The sequence below is a fragment of the Chiloscyllium plagiosum genome, unplaced genomic scaffold (genome assembly GCF_037043375.1).
Source record: "Chiloscyllium plagiosum isolate Xiang-an unplaced genomic scaffold, Cpla_swu_hap1 HiC_scaffold_14, whole genome shotgun sequence".
Lineage (NCBI taxonomy): Eukaryota > Metazoa > Chordata > Chondrichthyes > Orectolobiformes > Hemiscylliidae > Chiloscyllium > Chiloscyllium plagiosum.
The window spans coordinates 28,586,401-28,603,532 of NW_028270152.1; the positions used below are offsets into that span (position 1 = coordinate 28,586,401).

At 39.5% G+C, this 17,132-nt stretch overlaps 1 protein-coding gene across 2 annotated transcripts in view; it reads left to right on the forward strand.

Annotated features, from left to right (window-relative positions):
* Nucleotides 1-636: 636 nt before the first annotated feature.
* Nucleotides 637-17,132, forward strand: part of slc6a11b (solute carrier family 6 member 11b) — a 173,359-nt gene continuing 156,863 nt past the window's right edge. The window contains exons 1-5 of one of the 2 annotated variants that reach the window (XM_043707925.2): nucleotides 637-798; nucleotides 11,352-11,577; nucleotides 11,859-11,993; nucleotides 12,085-12,225; nucleotides 12,363-12,453. In XM_043707925.2, coding sequence (XP_043563860.1) covers nucleotides 11,358-11,577; nucleotides 11,859-11,993; nucleotides 12,085-12,225; nucleotides 12,363-12,453 — 587 coding nt within the window. In that variant the 5' untranslated portion in view covers nucleotides 637-798; nucleotides 11,352-11,357. Of the gene's footprint in view, nucleotides 799-10,508; nucleotides 11,102-11,351; nucleotides 11,578-11,858; nucleotides 11,994-12,084; nucleotides 12,226-12,362; nucleotides 12,454-17,132 lie in introns of those variants that run through there. The other variant, XM_043707924.2, reaches the window with a different exon arrangement.

Sequence of the window (17,132 nt, forward strand, 5' to 3'; positions counted from 1 at the left end):
AACATATCCTCATATGATAAACTGCTCATTTCCAGTTATCAGTCTCGTAAACCTTCTCTGAGCCACCTCCAAACACTGACATTTTTCTTCAAATATGGAGACCACAGCTGTACACATTTTTTGAGATGTAGTCTCACAATACCCTACATAACTGAAATACAACATTTTTACTTCTGTGTTCAATTCCTCTCACAATGAATGACATTAACCTTCTTGATTACCTGCAGATTATCCATTGCAACTCATGGATTATAATACCTAGACCCCTCTGTATTTCATAATTCTACAGCCATTCTCCATTTAAGTAATACTCTGCTTTCTTCCTGCTGAAGTGAACAACTTTGTATTTACCTACATTAGGTTCCATCTGCCAGAGTTGGATAGTTGGGGGAAAAGTAATCTCTAAAATTTTCCATGACACTTCTTTCCAAAGTCAATTTTTTAAACAACAAATAAGCTACAGACTTCTTTAACTGTTTGATTGTCCAGTTCAAAGTAATCACATGGTACACTTATACTTGGAATTTTAAATATTATCTCATAAGACACTACCCGTTGCTATAGAAGATAACAATTTCTCTAATGTCACTACTACATTAGTATAATGCAGTATTGGTTAAAGGACAGAAAATGGAAAATTGGAAAAATCAGTCAAATTATGGGCTGTAACTAGTACAATGCCATTAAGATCAGTGCCAGTAGCTAGTTACAATCTATATTAATGGCTTAGATGAAAGGATCAAGTATAACTTATCTAAATTTGCTGACGATACAAATTTGGAGGAAAGGTTCACTGTGGTAAGTATGTAAAGTTCTTTTTCAATGTGTTTGTAGGACTGGCATTATTGGCTAGGCCAACATTTAATGCCCGTCCCGAATTCCCCTTGAGAAGCTTGTGCTGAGTTGCCTTCTTGAATTGCTACAGTCCATGAAAGGTAAATACACTCATAGTGGAATTGGGATAGGAAGTTTTGGATTTTAACCTATCAACAGTAAAGAAACAATGATGTAGTTCCAAGTCAGGACGGCATGTGGCTTACAGGGGAATTTGCAGGTGCTGGTGTTCACATCCATCTGCTGTTCTTATCCTTCGAGGTGATAGAAATTGTCGGTTTAGAAAGTGCTGTTGAAGGAGACTTAGCAAATTCCTACAGTGCATCTTGTAGATGATGCACAAGGCTCCCATTGTGCATTGGTAGAGGAGGGAGTGCAATGTTGAGCCTGTGACCCCAGAGCATTAGCATAATTTTCTGCAATATTAGCCCTGTCGTGTTACTGCTACCTGACTGCCTCTTCTCTAATTATAATTGCTGGTCCAATTCAACTGTGCTCCTCTGCCTTCTGAAGTAGAGTTCCAAAGTTATGCAATTCTCAAAGAGAAAAATGTTCTCCTCATCTTTATACTGAAAGGTCAAACCTTAATTTTAAAACACTGACCCCCTAATTCTGGACTGATTCACCAGAGGAAACAGCCATTCCACCTTGTCAAGAGTGTTTAGGTTCTTCTATATTTCAATCAGGCTATCCCTCACTCTGCTAAATTCCAGTGAAAACAAGCCCAGGCCATCCAACATATCCTCATATGACAAGCTGCCCATAGAGTCATACAGTCATAGTGATGTACAGGATGAAAACAGACCCTTCGATCCAACTCATCCATGCTGATCAGATATCCTTACCTAATCTAATTATTTTGCCAGCACTTGGCCCATATCCCTCTAAACCCTTCCTTTTAATATACCCATCCAGATTCCTTTTAAATGCTGCAATTATACGAGCCTCTACCACTTCCTCCGGCTGCTCATTCCATACCTGTGCATGAAAAAGTTGCCCCTTAGGTCCCTTTTATATCTTTCCCCTTTCTTCCTAAACCTATGCCCTCTAGTTCTGGACTCTGCCACCCCAGGGAAAATACTTTGTCTATTTACCCTATCCATGTCTGTGGTCAGCAAAGTTTTGGAAAGAATTCTGAGGGATAGGATTTATGACTATTTGGCAAAGCACAGTGTGATTACAGGCAGTCAGCATGGCTTTGTGGTGGGCAGGTCATGCCTTACAAATCCTATTGAGTTCTTTGAGGAGGTGACAAGACAGGTCGATGAAGGTCGACCAGTAGATGTGGTGTATATGGACTTCAGCAAGGCATTTGATAAGGTTTCCCGTGGTAGGCTCATTCATAAAGTCAGGAAGTATGGGATACAGGGAGATTTGGCTATTTGAATTCAGAATTGAAGGCCGACAGAAGGCAGAGAGTGGATACAGATGGAAAGTATTCTGCCTGGAGGTCAGTGTTGAGTGGGGTCTGCAAGACTCTGTTCTTGGGCCTCTGCTCTTTGTAGTTTTTATAAATGACTTGGATGAGGAGGTTGAGGGATGGGTTAGTAAATTTGCGGATGACACAAAGGTTGGAGGTGTCGTCAATAGTATTGAGGGCTATTGCAGGCTGCAGCACGACATAGACAAGATGCAGAGCTGGGCTGAGAAATGGCAGGTGGAGTTCAACCTCTATAAATGTGAAGAGATGCATTTTGGAAGGTTGAACTCAAATGCTGAATATAGGATTAAAGACAGGAACAGAGGGATCTGGGTGTGCAAGTACATAGGTCCCTCCAAGTTGCCACCCAAGTGGATAGGGTTGTTAAGAAAGCATATGGTGTTTTGGCTTTCATTAACGGGGGGATCGAGTTTAAGAGCCGCAAGGTTTTGCTACAGCTCTACAAGTCCTAGTGAGACCACACTTGGAATACTGTGTTCAGTTCAGATCGCCCTACTATAGGAAAGATACAGAGGGTTTGGAAAGGGTGCAAAGATGGTTTACCAAGATGCTGCCTGGACTGGAGGACTTGCATTATGAAGAATGGTTGAATAGGCTTGGACTTTTCTCTCTGGAGAGAAGGAGAAAGAGAGGAGACATGATCGAGGTATACAAGATTATGAGAGGAATAGATAAGGGTCAATAGCCAAAGACTTTTCCCCAGGCCATAGTTTTAAGATATTAGGAGAAAGGTATAGAGGAGACATCAGAGGTAGGTTCTTTACGCAGAGAGTTGTGAATGCATGGAATGCGTTGCCGGCTGTGGTGGTGGAAGCAGAGTCATTAGGGACATTTAAGCGACTGCTGGACATGCACATGGATAGCAGTGAGTTGAAGGGTTCATAGGTTAAGTTATTATATTTTGCATTAGAATTAAACCTCGGGACAACATCGTGGGCCAAAGGACCTGTTCTGTGCTGTACTTTTCTATGTTCTATGTCACTCATGATTTTATAAACCTCTATAAGGTCAGCCCTCAGCCTTCAACGCTCCAGGGAAAACAGCCCCAGCCTATTCAGCTTCTCCCTAAAGCTCAAATCCTCCAACCCTGGCAACATCCTCATAAATCTTTCCTGAACCCTTTCAAGTTTCACAACATCTTTCTGAGAGGAAGGAGACCAGAATTGCACACAATACTCCTAAAATGGCCTAACCAACATCTTGTACAGCCACAACATGACCTCTCAACTCCTATACTCAATACTCTGACCAATAAAAGAAAGCATACCAACACCTTCTTCATGATCCTATCTGCCTGCGATTCTACTTTCAAGGAACTATGAACCTGCACTCCAATGTCTCATTGTTTGGCAACACTCCCAAGGACCTTATCATTAAGTGAATAAGTCCTGCTATGATTTGCTGTTCCAAAATGAACCACCTCGCATTTATCTAAATTAAACTTCATCTACCACTCCTCATCCCGTTAGCCCATCTGATCAAGATCCCGTTGTATTCTGAGGTAACTTTCTTCGCTGTCCACTTCACCTTCAATTTTGGTGTCATCTGCAAACCTACTAACTATACCTTCTATGTTCACATCTAACTCATTTATATAAATGATGAAAAGTAGTGGAGCCAATATCGATCCTTGTGATGCTCCACTAGCCACAGGCCTCCAGTCGGAAAAGCAATCCTCCACCACCACCCTCTGCCTTCTACCTTTGAGCCAGTTCTGTATCCAAATGGCTAGTTCTCCCTGTATTCCATGAGGTCTAACCTTGCTAACCAGACTCCCATAGGGAACCTTGTCGAATGCTTTACTGAAATCCATATAGATCATGTCCACCGCTCTACCCTCATCAATCCTCTTTGCTACTTCTTCAAAAAATTCAGTCAACTTCATGAGACATGATTTCCCACACACAAAGTCATGCTGACTGTACCTAATCAATCCTTGCTTTTCCAAATACATGTAAGTCCTGTCCCTTAGGATTCCCTCCAACAACTTGCCCACCACTGACATCAGGCTCACCAGTCTATAGTTCCCTGGCTTTTCCTTACCACTTTTCTTAAATAGTGGCACAACGTTAGCCAACTTCCAGTCTTCTGGCACATCACTTGTAACTATCAATGATACAAATATATTAGCAATGGCCCAGAATCATTTCCCTAGCTTCCCACGGAGTTCTAGGGTACATCTGATCAGGTTCTGGGGATTTATCCACTTTTATGCATTTCCAGTTATTAGTCTAATAAACCTCCTCAGAACCACCTCCAAAGCACTGACATCTTTCTTTAAATAAGGAGACCAAAACTGTACACATTATTCAAGGTGCGGTCTGACAATGCCCTACATAACTGAAGCATAACATTTTTACTTTTGCATTCAATTCCTCTCGCAATAAATGACAACCTTTTTTGATTACCTGGAGATTATCCTTGGCAACTCATGGGATTAAATACCTAGACCCCTCTGTATTTCATAATTCTACAGTCATTCTCCATTTAAGTAATGCTTTGCTTTCTTCCTGCTGAAGTGAACAATTTCATATTTACCTACACTAGATTCCATCTGCCAGATTTTGGTCACTCACCCAACTGCGTCCACATCCATCTGAAAATGCCTTATAACTTCTTCATAAATACTTTCCTACCTATTTTTAAGTCATCTGCAAATTTATCTACCATGTTATTTCTCCCTTCATCCTAATCATTGACATAATTGGTAAATAGCTGAGCTCCAGCATAGACCCTCTCAGGTCTCCACTTGTCATATACTGCCAATCAGGCAAAGGCTCATTTATACATACTCTCTGCTTTCTACCATTCAGCTAATAATCTTTTCATGTTAATATCCTAGCCCCCACACTATGAACTTTTATTTTCTGCAAATAAACTGCCAGTAATTTTCTTTCATGCTAATATGTTAACCGCTACACCATGCGCTTTTATTTTCTGAATAGTCTTTGATGTGCTTTCTTCGCAAATGACTTCTGGAAAATGAAAGCACAGTCCATCTACAAGCTCCTCTCTATTTATAGCTAATGTTATTCATATTTAATAAATTAGTTAAACATAATTTCCCTTCTACGAAACCATTTTGACTCTTTCTAATTGCTCTCAGTCTTTTTTATTTCAATTCATAAGTGTGAGCATAACACTTAGAGTTAGGTAGTTGGAGAAAAAGTCATCTTTGTCTAAAAGTTTCCATGACACTGCTTTCCAAAGTCAATTTGTTTTTTTGTTAACAACAAACAAGCTACTTTTTTTTTGCCCAGTTCAAAGTAATCACATGATACACAGTGTCATAAGACACGACAGAACAGGTTGCTACACAAGATAACAGTTCCTGAGACTGACACTAATATATTAATATAACGGAATATTGGTTAAAGGACAGAAAATGGAAAATTGGAAATAATCAGTCAAATTATGGGCTGTAGCTAGTACAATGCTGCTCGCACCAGTAACATAGTTAGTTACAATCTATATTAATGATTTAGAAGAAACCATCAAGTGTAATTTATCCAAGTTTGCTGATGATACAAATTTAGGGGGAAATGTTTGCTGTGCTTAGTACATAAGGTGTATTTCATTTTTCAGTGTGTTATAGGATTGGTCTTATTGGCAAGGCCAGTATGTAATGCCTGTCCCTAATTTCCCCTGAGAAGCTAGTGGTGAGTTGACTTCTCCAATTGCTGCAGTCCATTCACAGTGCTGTTAGGTAGAGAATTCTAGAATTTTATCCCATCAACAGTAAAGAAACAGTGAAGCAGTTCCAAGACAGGATGGCATGTGGCTTACAGGGGAATTTGGAGGTGGTCGTGTTCACACCCATGTGCTGTTCTTATCCTTCTAGGTGATAGAATATGTGGGTTTGGAAAGTGCTGTTGAAGGAGACTTAGCAAATTCCTACAGTGCATCTTGTTGATGATACACAAGTCTGCCATTATACATTGGTAGAGGAGGGAGTGTAATATTGAAGGCAGCTCCAATGAAGTGAACAGCTTTGCCTCATTTGGTGTCAAGCGTCAAGTGTTGTTGAATGTGCATGGATCCAAACAAGTGAAGAACATTCCGTCAAATTCCTAACTGGTGCCTTTTCATTGTGGATTGGCAGTGGGAAGAAAGGAGGTGAATCTCTTGCTTCTGGATTCTGAGCCTCTGAACTACTCTTGGGACTATAGTATTTATATTGCTGGTCCTAATCACTTTGTGAACAATGGGAACTTCCCAAGATTCAGCAGTGGTAACGCCATTGACTATCAGGGAATTCATGGTTAGAGTTGCTCTTGGTGAAGTTTGTCATTGCTGGTATTTGCAAGGCACAAATGTTACTTGAAACTTAACATTCTAGGCCTGAATGTTATTTTGGTCCTGTTGCTTTTGGACATTCAGTATTTGAGTCATTGGAAATGATGCGAAACCTTGAGCAGTCATCAATGCACATCCTTATTTCATAACCTGATAATGGAAGGAAGATCATTACTGAAGCATTTGAAATCCTAACCAGTTCCTGGTTAAAGAAAGGCACTGTTTCTTTTGTCTATCATCGTAAATCAATGTTCATTGGCCCTCAACTATTCTGCCCTTGGGAACAGGATAGATCAGACAGGAAGTTATGGTGAACAATAATAAGCCTCTGGGTCAATCTCAACGGGAATAGTGTGTCCATTTCTGTGCCCCAAGCTTGATTCAGGGGACTGTCAATCTCAGAGAGCTGTGGATATTCATTCACTGAGCATATTCAAGGCTGAGAGAGATAGACACCAGACTCTCAGGTTTTAGATATTATAGGAAGATAAAAAGAGAGGCAAGGGAGGAAAGGGAGTGGTATTTCTAATTTAGGAAAACATTCCTACTGTAATTAGAGAAGGTATTTCTGAGGAATCATTCAGAGAAAAACATATTGGTTGAAGTAAGAAATAAAAAAGGAATGATCACCTTGATGGTATTGGACTTTAGCACCCCCTTCCCCCCCCCCCCCCCCCCCCCCCACCCCCCCCCCCCCCCCCCCACCCCCAATATCAGATGGAAATTGCAAAGAAAATATACAGACAGTACTCAAATATATGTAAGAATAATAAACGTGTCATAGGGGATTTTAATTTTCTAAAGATTGACTGGGACTGCAATAGTGTTAAAAGGTTGGATGGTGAAGAGTTTGTTAAATGTGTTCAAGAAATGTTCTTTACCAATTACTAAATGTTCCTGCCAGAGAAGGAACAAAACCTGTGTAGGAGCAATTTACTGCAAATTGTGGAATCTGTACTGAAAACAACAAGATCACAGTGGATCAGACAGCATCCATAGAGAGAGAGCAAGCTCTTAACATATTTGTCGCATCTTTTTATCTTTAACCTTAAATGAAGTCTCTGATGAAGACTCACCAAGGCTCGAAATATTACCCTGCTGTGATCTCAAGCATTTGTTGTTTTCAGTAAAGAAACAAAACTAGACCATTTCTTAGGAAATAAGGCAGAGCAAGTGACCGAAGTGTCAGTAGGGGAACAGTTTGGGACTAGTGATCATAATACTATTAGTTTTAAAATAGGTGGGGAAAAGGATCAGTCTTCCATAAAACGTAAAGTTCTTAATTAGAGTAAGGCATATGTTAAGGGTATGAAACAAGAACTTTGAAAAGTTGATTGGAGTAGACTGTTTGCAGGCAAAGGGATGACTGACAAGTAGGAGACCTTGAAAATGTGATAACTGTGAGTTCAACAACATTTTATTTTCATGAGTGAAAGGCAAGGCTGGTAAAATTATGGAACAATGCATGAATAAAGATATTGAAGTTTTATATTAGGAATAGATACCTGGGATCAACTGAATCTCTTGAAGGGTATAAAGAGTGTAGAGGCATTCTTAAGAAGAAAATCAGGAAGGCAAACTGGGGATCTGAGGTAGCCTTGGCAGGTAAGATTAAACATAATCCAAAAAAGTTCTGCAAATACTTAAGAGGAACTGGAGAGACAGTAGGATCATTTAAAGGTTAACGAGGTTGTCATTGTGTTGGACCTCACGAGATGGGTGATATTAAATGAATATTTCATGTCAGCGTTTACTGTCAAGAAAGAAATGGAGGCTAAAGATCTCAGGTAAATAAATATTGATGTTTTGAAAACAGTTCACATTACAGAAGAGGAAGTGCTGGAAACCTTGGAAAACATTAAGGTGGATATATCTCTAGATCTTGATCAAGTGTATCTTAGAATGCTGTGGCAAGTTAGGGAGGAAGTTGTGAGCCCCTAGCAGAAATATTTGTATAATCTATAAACAAGGATGAAATATCAGAGGACTGGAGGATGGATAGTGTTGTGCAATTGTTTAAGAAAGGCTGGAAGGAGAAGCCTGAAAACTATAGACCTGTGAGTCTGATATCAATAGTGGGTAAGTTGCTGGAGGTGATTCTGAAAGATAGGATTTACATGAATTTGGAGAGGCAAAGTTTGATTCGAGATAGTCAGCATGGTTTTGTCCAAGCAAAATCATGTTTCACAAACTTGACTGAGTTTTTCAATGAAGTAACCAAATACATTGCTGAGGGCAGAGCAATAGACGTTGTTTACTTGAACTTCAGCAAAGCCTTTGACAAAGTTCCACATGGTGAACTAATTAGTAAAGTTAGAACATACGAGATTCAGGTTGAGCTTGCTAATTGGATAGAAAACTGGCTTGATGGTAGGAGACAGACGGTGGTGGTGGGTTGATTTTCAGACTGGAGGCCTGTGACCAGTGGTGTTCCACAGGGATTGGTATTAGGTCCACTTTTGTTTGTCACTTATATAAATGATTTGGATGACAATATAGGAGGCATGGTTAGTAAGTTTGCAGATGACACCAAAATTGGTGGTATAACAGATAGTGACGATTACAAAGAGATATTGATCAGTTGGGTAAATGGACTGAGGAGTGACAGAGTTTAATTTGGATAAATGTGAGGTATTGCATTTTGGTAAAACAAACAAGGGCAGGACTTACACAATTAATGGTAGGGCCCTGGTGGAGTTGTAGAACAGAGACCTAGGGGTTCAGGTAAATAAATATTTGACAGTTGTGTCACAGGTAGACAGGGTGGTTAAGTAGTTGTTTAGCACACTTGTTTTCATTGCTCAGACCTTTGAGTTTAGGAGTTGGAACATCATCTTGAGGTTGTACAGGACATTGGTAAGGCGTCTTCTGGATAACTGTGTGCAGTTCTGGTTGCCCTGTTATTAAATTGGAGAGGGTTCAGAAATTTTACCAGGATGTTGCCAAGAATTGAGTATTTGAGTTATCAAAAAAAAATGGAAAGACTGGGACTTCTTTCACTGGAACATATATGGCTGAGTGGTCATTTAATGAGGTTTATAACATCATGACAAGCATAGATAAGGTGAATGACAAGGGCCTTTTCTCTAGGATGGGAGAGTTCAAACCAAGGAGGGGGGCATATTTTTAAGGTGAGAGTAGAAAAAAATTAAAAAAGGACATGAGGGACAAGTTTTTTTAAGGTTAGTGTGTGGAATTAAGTGGTGGATGCAGGTTCAGGATACAATGTTTTAAAGACATTTGGATAAGTTCATGAATAGGGAACGTTTGGAGGGATATGGGCTGAACGCAGGCTGATGGGACTAGTTCAGTTGGGGAACATTGCCTGCACAGACTGGTTGGACAGTTTTCATGTTGTTATGACTCTCTGATTCTAAGAATTAGGAGATTATATATGGGTGCCAACTGTTAAAATTGAATTGAAATGTATGCCTTCACCTTTCTTAAGAAAATGCTGTTTGATCAGCGTGTGTCGGACTCTCCGGAATGTGACAGGAGAGATGTCACTCGGCATTTTAGATTTGAGAAATATTTTCTGCAAGAGGGTGGTCTCCTCTTCTTTAATTACCCAATCAGAAATTGATCGGAAAACTGTTTACTTAGAAACTTCAGCTAAATATAGACTATCTAACATTTGAGAACATGTATGATACATTATTTTTCCGCTAATGTAACAAGTTGACGCCTCACTCGTGCACTGTAGTCCAACGGGTTACGTGTTAAGGATTCTTACAGGTTACAAAAATGGCATTTTCGCTGCTGGTCGTGAACAGGAAAAACTTAAAGGCTCCGACCCAGAACAGACCCGATTTTAAGAGAGTGGAGAGGGGCTGTCTTGCGGATCTGGACACAAGCAATTCCAATGGTTGTTTCCAGATAAATATTTATGCTTTGCACAAGCCAGGCTCTGAGATTTGGAGAGTGCGGCATCATTGTAACTTTGAAAAGTTAAATCAAACATCCTATCTATTTGGATCCTGACATTCAAATCCAGCCCTCTCCCTGCCTCCCTTTGAGTAGCCCACCCCTGCGGATCAATGAGGACTGTGTGAGGACATTAGTCATTTGCAAGCTGTTCACAGCTAACGGGACTCCCGCCTTGACTGCGTGTCCTTACATTCAGATGATAGTTTGATATTGATCCGCTCTGCAACTGTCCGGCTCAGTCTACAAAACGGGCCGCCGGACCGTGTGCTAAAACCATGCAACGAATGCTGTCCGCCTGTAACTCAACATTACGCCATTAATTGATACATTTCCGTACGGCAAGCGAGAGGGCTCAGTCAGCAGCACATGGCTCAGCTCCAGTAAACAGCAGCAGCATCTGAGAAAAGAGTGCGTTTGTTTTCTCAAGTCAGTCGTTTAGCAGAGGGCATCACCAGAGTACCAAGTACATCTGAACTGATTCCCCTCACACAGACCCAGCAAGCCGTGGCGGGATTCCCTCAGAGCTGGTATATTGAGTGTTATTTTCAGCAAAGAGAGCTGCACTATTCCAAACAGGCGGGTTTATAGCAAAACCCTTACCCGGTGAGTAATTGATCACGATCATGTCATTGATTTGCATTGCAAGGAGATCTTCACGAACTGATCAGATGAAGAGCTGGCGCTCCTGATTCTAAGTTTGCTTATTTGCATGACCCCCCCCCCCCCCCCCCAAGTCGATTGCAAATTAGTTTCAATACTAATTGATCATGCAGAGACCAAACCTGCGAGCGATTGGAAGAATTGAAAACAATGCGGTAATCGCTGTAAACTTTTCCTTTCCCCCCCCCTCTAGGCCGAAATGACAGCGGAGAAAGCGATTCCAATAATCAATGGGAAGCCAGACGATGCGATGGACACCGAAGCATCGAATGTCAATTTAGTTCGCACCAACGACAAGAAAGTGTCAGAAAGAGGCCAATGGAATAACAAAATCGAATTTGTCTTGTCTGTGGCCGGGGAGATCATTGGATTAGGAAACGTGTGGCGATTCCCTTACCTCTGTTACAAGAACGGAGGCGGTACTGTTATATGGAACTTATTTGCTTTAAATGAGTACTTTTAGTTAGCATAGTCGCTGAATTTGTTTTTTTTTTAACAAAGCAAAATGCCCAGAATCCAGGGAATAAAATTCAGAACACTGTACAGTCTCAGTATGGTGTGTCTCACTACCGTGTGCATGTAAATAAGTTGCTCTGTCTGAACGTAAGATAAACCAGGAGCATTTCAATGGTAACTCGGGTCACAAAAGTGACAAATTTTAAAACTTGTGGTTAAGCTTGTTGCCCTTGTTCCTTTCCAGGGGCCTTCCTTATTCCATATGTGATTTTTTTCATCGGCTGTGGCATACCGGTGTTTTTCCTGGAGACTGCACTGGGTCAATATACCAGCGAGGGAGGCATAACGTGCTGGAGGAAAGTTTGTCCGCTTTTTGAAGGTAACTCGCTCTGCCTTTAGCCTGACCGTGACTGGCATCGATACAGAGGTTTTAGAAACCAGTAAAACTATTGCTTGCTATTCGCTTGCAGGTATCGGATATGCTACTCAGGTCATTGAGGCACATTTGAATGTGTTTTACATCATTGTTTTGGCGTGGGCCATATTTTACCTGTTCAACTCCTTTACAACTGAACTTCCTTGGGCTACCTGTGGACATACCTGGAACACAGGTAAGGTGTGAAGACTGTCGTCCCTACGTGACGGCATTATCTACAATAACTTCTAAAGTGCTAATATGCAAGCATTAATTTTCACTAACTGATAATTACTGTTTTAGTAATGGACTGTCTGTTTATTTTTCTTGAAGAAAACTGTGTAGAGTTTCAGAAGCTGAATTCCACCAATTGCAGTCATACAGCTGTACCAAATGCAACTTCACCTGTCATTGAGTTCTGGGAGTAAGTATGGAATAATCTGATTAAAGAAAAAAATGTTAGAATAAAATAAATAACCATGTGTAAAATAAAATTTGCATGTTTGTTGAAAGATGGTTTTAAATATTTCAACTAATCATATTTACTTTATATTAGGATTTGGAGGTGCAGTGTTGTACTGGGGGGTACAATGTTAAAAATCACACAACACCAGGTTATAGACCATATACCATAACCTTATGGTGTGTGATTTTTACTTTATATTGTTATTGAATTAGAGTGCATATTGGTCCTGGTGTTGTAAGAGGACTCCAACATAAGAACGATACCCATTTGGTTTATGCCTGCTCTTAGAACTGCTCATTATTCATTCATGATCTTTTCATAGAGGTGCAAAGAGTTTTTGAACCTCAAGTTTTCTCAGTATTTTGTTTTTCTCAGTCTTGTTTTTGAGCTAACATTTATCAATGCGCAAGTGCAGCCATGTAAACAAAGTACTTGATACAAAGTTAAGTGTGACCATTCTAAATGCTTTCCTGAAGATTTTGTATCCATTGAGGGGAATTTAGTTCAAAAATTATCTTTAGCATCTGTACTTAATCCTTGGTAGAATCATGTTTCTGCTCCCTATCATGGTCAATATTCTATATTTTTCTCTGTGCAAGTTTTTATCTCAAGGCAATTAACAAAATGCTTAAGTCAGGGGACAAACTAGAAATGTTTGGCATCACTAATCATGGAAACCCCAAGGCAATAAGGTATTATTTGCATTTGGATATGACCATTTGTTATCAAGAATATTATTCACATGATACTTTTATCTGTGCAAAATTGCTATTCGAGAATAACCTGCTATGGTCATTTTCTAAGTTTACTGGGGAAGTATGCTCACTGAAACGAGGTACTTGGAAGATCCTGGTGGCATGAAAATGTTTGCCTACAGGAGTCGACACATTTAAAAAAAAACTATTAAATTGTTCCAGAAAGTAGCTCCACAGGTACTGCATATTCCCAATTGCCACTTTTGAAAATAAGTTCAGAAACAGAACGTTCAGCTGATCTGCAGAATAAATTACAAGTGAAAGCAACACATTACATTTGATACTGTCCAATATCACAGGATTGTTTTGTTATTGCTGGACATATATTAATAAGGCTTCCAGTTTATTAACAGGGATCAAAGTTGCCACTGAATGTATCTGCAAATAAATTTACAGAGACTTGCAGTAATGTAAAGTTCTAAATACTTGTGTGCTCTCCTGTTATTTCATTGACTGTATTGCTATATTTAATATGCTTTAATTTAATGTTTGCAGAATCCTAATTCTGCTAAAAGTATTAGCCAAATAAATTGAAAATTGTTATGTTATTTGAAACTTCCAGTACAGTAGTAGAGTTTTGTTACTTCATGCAGGATGTAAAATTGATGCATTGTTTATCAGTCAACACCAGATTTTGAACGATGGGACCCAAGTTTAAAATCCAATCATGTATAACATTTGCAGTCAGAGATGGTTCATTAGATTAGATGAGTTTATGCACTTGGCAGGAATAGAAAGTTGGTGAGAATGAATTATTTCTCATACTGAAACAAGCTGTCTGATATATTAACTAAAGAGGTAACAGTAAAAATACTCACATCAACATGGCTGGTCTAGAATAGCTAACTGTGAAGAAAATGTGGATGTTAATGGTGTGAAACTTAACAAGGGGAAGAAGCAAAGGAAAAGGTGTTGAAGCATTATGAGAAGTTTTTAACAAGCATGAAAAATCAAAGCTCAGAATAGGACAACAGCAAGTGAATTATGATGGTCATTCACGCAAGTCAACCAGTGGAATGTACCATTAAGTGTATGGTATTGAATTTATAGTGAAAGTTAAAGAAGATTATTGACGAAATTGCAGTGTGAAGCTCTTTGTATGATTAGTTAACCATAGCTGGTTATGACTATTAGACCATTTTTCGAGCAGATAAAGCTAGCAGTTATTTTATATTTTTCACTTCAGTTAATTATAACATAACTTGCTTCTATAATTATTGCTAACATCCAGAAGATACATTGTCATACAGATTTTAGGATAAATATACATTGGCATAATTATGCAAGAGATTTGTTAAGTTGCGGAGGATGTAGTACAACTTAAACCAACTCCATAACTGTAAAACTGAATTAGAATGGGAGAGGATCTTAACTCCATGTATTCAATTGTTTTCAGTAGCAGTCAAACAATTTTTTAATATGTTAACCAATGAAACGTTCATGATGTGATGTGTGAGACTTGATCACCGTTTGATTTGACAACATTTGTTTCCTAGACCCAAATACAAATTTGATTTGACCCAATTTTCTGGCTGACCCAAAATGGACATTGATTATAGCCCTAGTGACAAGTTAACAGACCCTAATCGCATGCAGCAATGTAGGTGTTCTCTTTGCCATTACATTCTTTTAACTTTAGTTTATACTTGTGAAGAAGCAAGTTGCAAGAAACATCTTGTAGGTAGACTTATGAAGAGTCAGTGGTAGTTCGATAATATCACTGATTAGTCAGAACATTGTGGGTTCAGATCCCATTCTAGCAACTTGAAAACAAAATTACAGGATTAGGTATTTCTATCCTGTCAAAGATGTCGCCTCTCCGAGGATCCTGTGAACTGAGGCACCATCTGCCTGCTCTGGTGGATATAAAGAATTCCATGATATTATTCCAAAGAACAGCAATGGACGTCTCGCCATTGTCAGGGACCATTTTTAACAATCACCAACATTGTGAAAATAAATTACATAGATTATTGCTATGTGCAAACTGTGTGTTATTTGTCCTGTACTATAGCAATGACTAGACTTAATTATACTTAATTAGCTATGGAGCTCTTTAGAATATCCTGAGGTCAAGAAAGGTGCCAGAGAAATACAAGATTTATTTATTTTTTGAAGGTATAGGGGATGAATATCCTTGTAATTTTTGACATGTAGGAATTATATGTTTTGTACTGAGGAAATTTGGGTGAAAGCAATTTTCACTACTTTGCAATTTTAATCTGCATTCCTGGAATTTCCACATGGATTTTGAGTGTTATAGACTCAGAGACATTTAGAGCTCAGAAAGAGGTTTCTTGGCCCATCATTGGTGCTGCTCAACAATGATTTGACTACTCTAATGCCATCTTCCAGCTTTTCATGCATATCCCTGGAGGTGATGGTAACACAAGCGAATAACTGCTTTAAAATTAGAAGAATTTCTGGCTCAACCACCCTTTTGGGCAGTGTGTTCTAACTTCCACCACCTTCACGATGATCAAAATTGCTCCTCAACTCTCCTCATAGCTTTTCACCTCTTCTCTAAAATTATCACCCCTCATTATTGACCCCCCCTTGGAAACAAGATATCTTTTTATCTACCTCACCTATATCCCTCGTAATCCTATATACCTGTGCTCTCCTCCATCACTTCCAAAGGAAAATAACCCCAGCCTATCCAATTCTTCCCCATTGCTTAGACCCTCCAGCCCAGGTAGTGCCCTGGGAAATCTCCTCTGCACCCTCTCTTATGCAATCACATTCTTCCTATAATTTGGTGTCCAGATCTACATACAACAATCCAGTTGTGGCATAACCAGCATTTAATATAGTTCCAGTTTAAACTACCTGCTCTTTTATTCAATGCATCAGCTAATTAAGACAAGTATCCTGTGTGCCCCCTTTACCACTTTATGTATCTTCCCTGCAACATTCAGGGATTTGTGTGTCTGCCAACCAAGGCCCCACAAATCTTCAATACTTTGCTGGTGCTTTCCATTTGTAGTATATTCACATACCTTGTTACTGCCTAAGCCACACAACTTCATATTTTCTGGTTGAAAGCCACTTACCAATGCTCTGCCCATCTAACTATTTCATTAACATCATGCTCAGTTTGTGGCTATCCTCCTGACCATTGACCATCCTACAAATTTTATGTCATCTATGAAATCCTTGATCATATCCCCTATACTTAAGTACAAATTATTAATGTATACCACAAACAGCAAGGGTCCAGGCACCAAGTTGTGTGAAGCTCCATTGGAAATAGGCTTCCAGTGGTAAAAACATTTCTGTATCATCAGCCTCTACTTCCAGCCTGTCAACTGTATCATTTTGCCTTGGATGCCATGGGCTTTTACTTTCTTGACTAGTTTACCTTGAAGTACCTTATCAAAAGCCTTGTTAAAGTCCATGTAGACCACATCAATGCATTGCCTTCATCAACCCATTTGTTAATCACCTTTGAGAATTGGATAGATTTGCCAAACATGACCTTCCCTTCACAAATTTCTAAATGCTGCTAATGGACTGATTTGCACGTCAGAGTGATGGCCACTTCCCATTTTCCTGGGCTTACATTGCTGGGTAACTCAGACTGAGATATATGAGAAGCAACAGCTAGCAGAATGATCTGAGTAACAATATCAAGTTAGATTTATATAGCACCTTGAACAGAATAAAATTTCACAATTGCTTGGTCAAAGAGTTTGTTTTTATGGAATGTCTTAAAAAGGAAAGTGAGGTAGAAGATTGAGAGATTGAAGAGGGAATTCTAGAGCATAGGGCCAAGCCAAGTAGAAGTACACCCGCCACTATTGGGGTAATGAAATCGAGGAAGAAGGCAGAATTAGATGAGAAGGTACCTTTGGCAGGTTGAGGGGCTGGATTTAATGACAG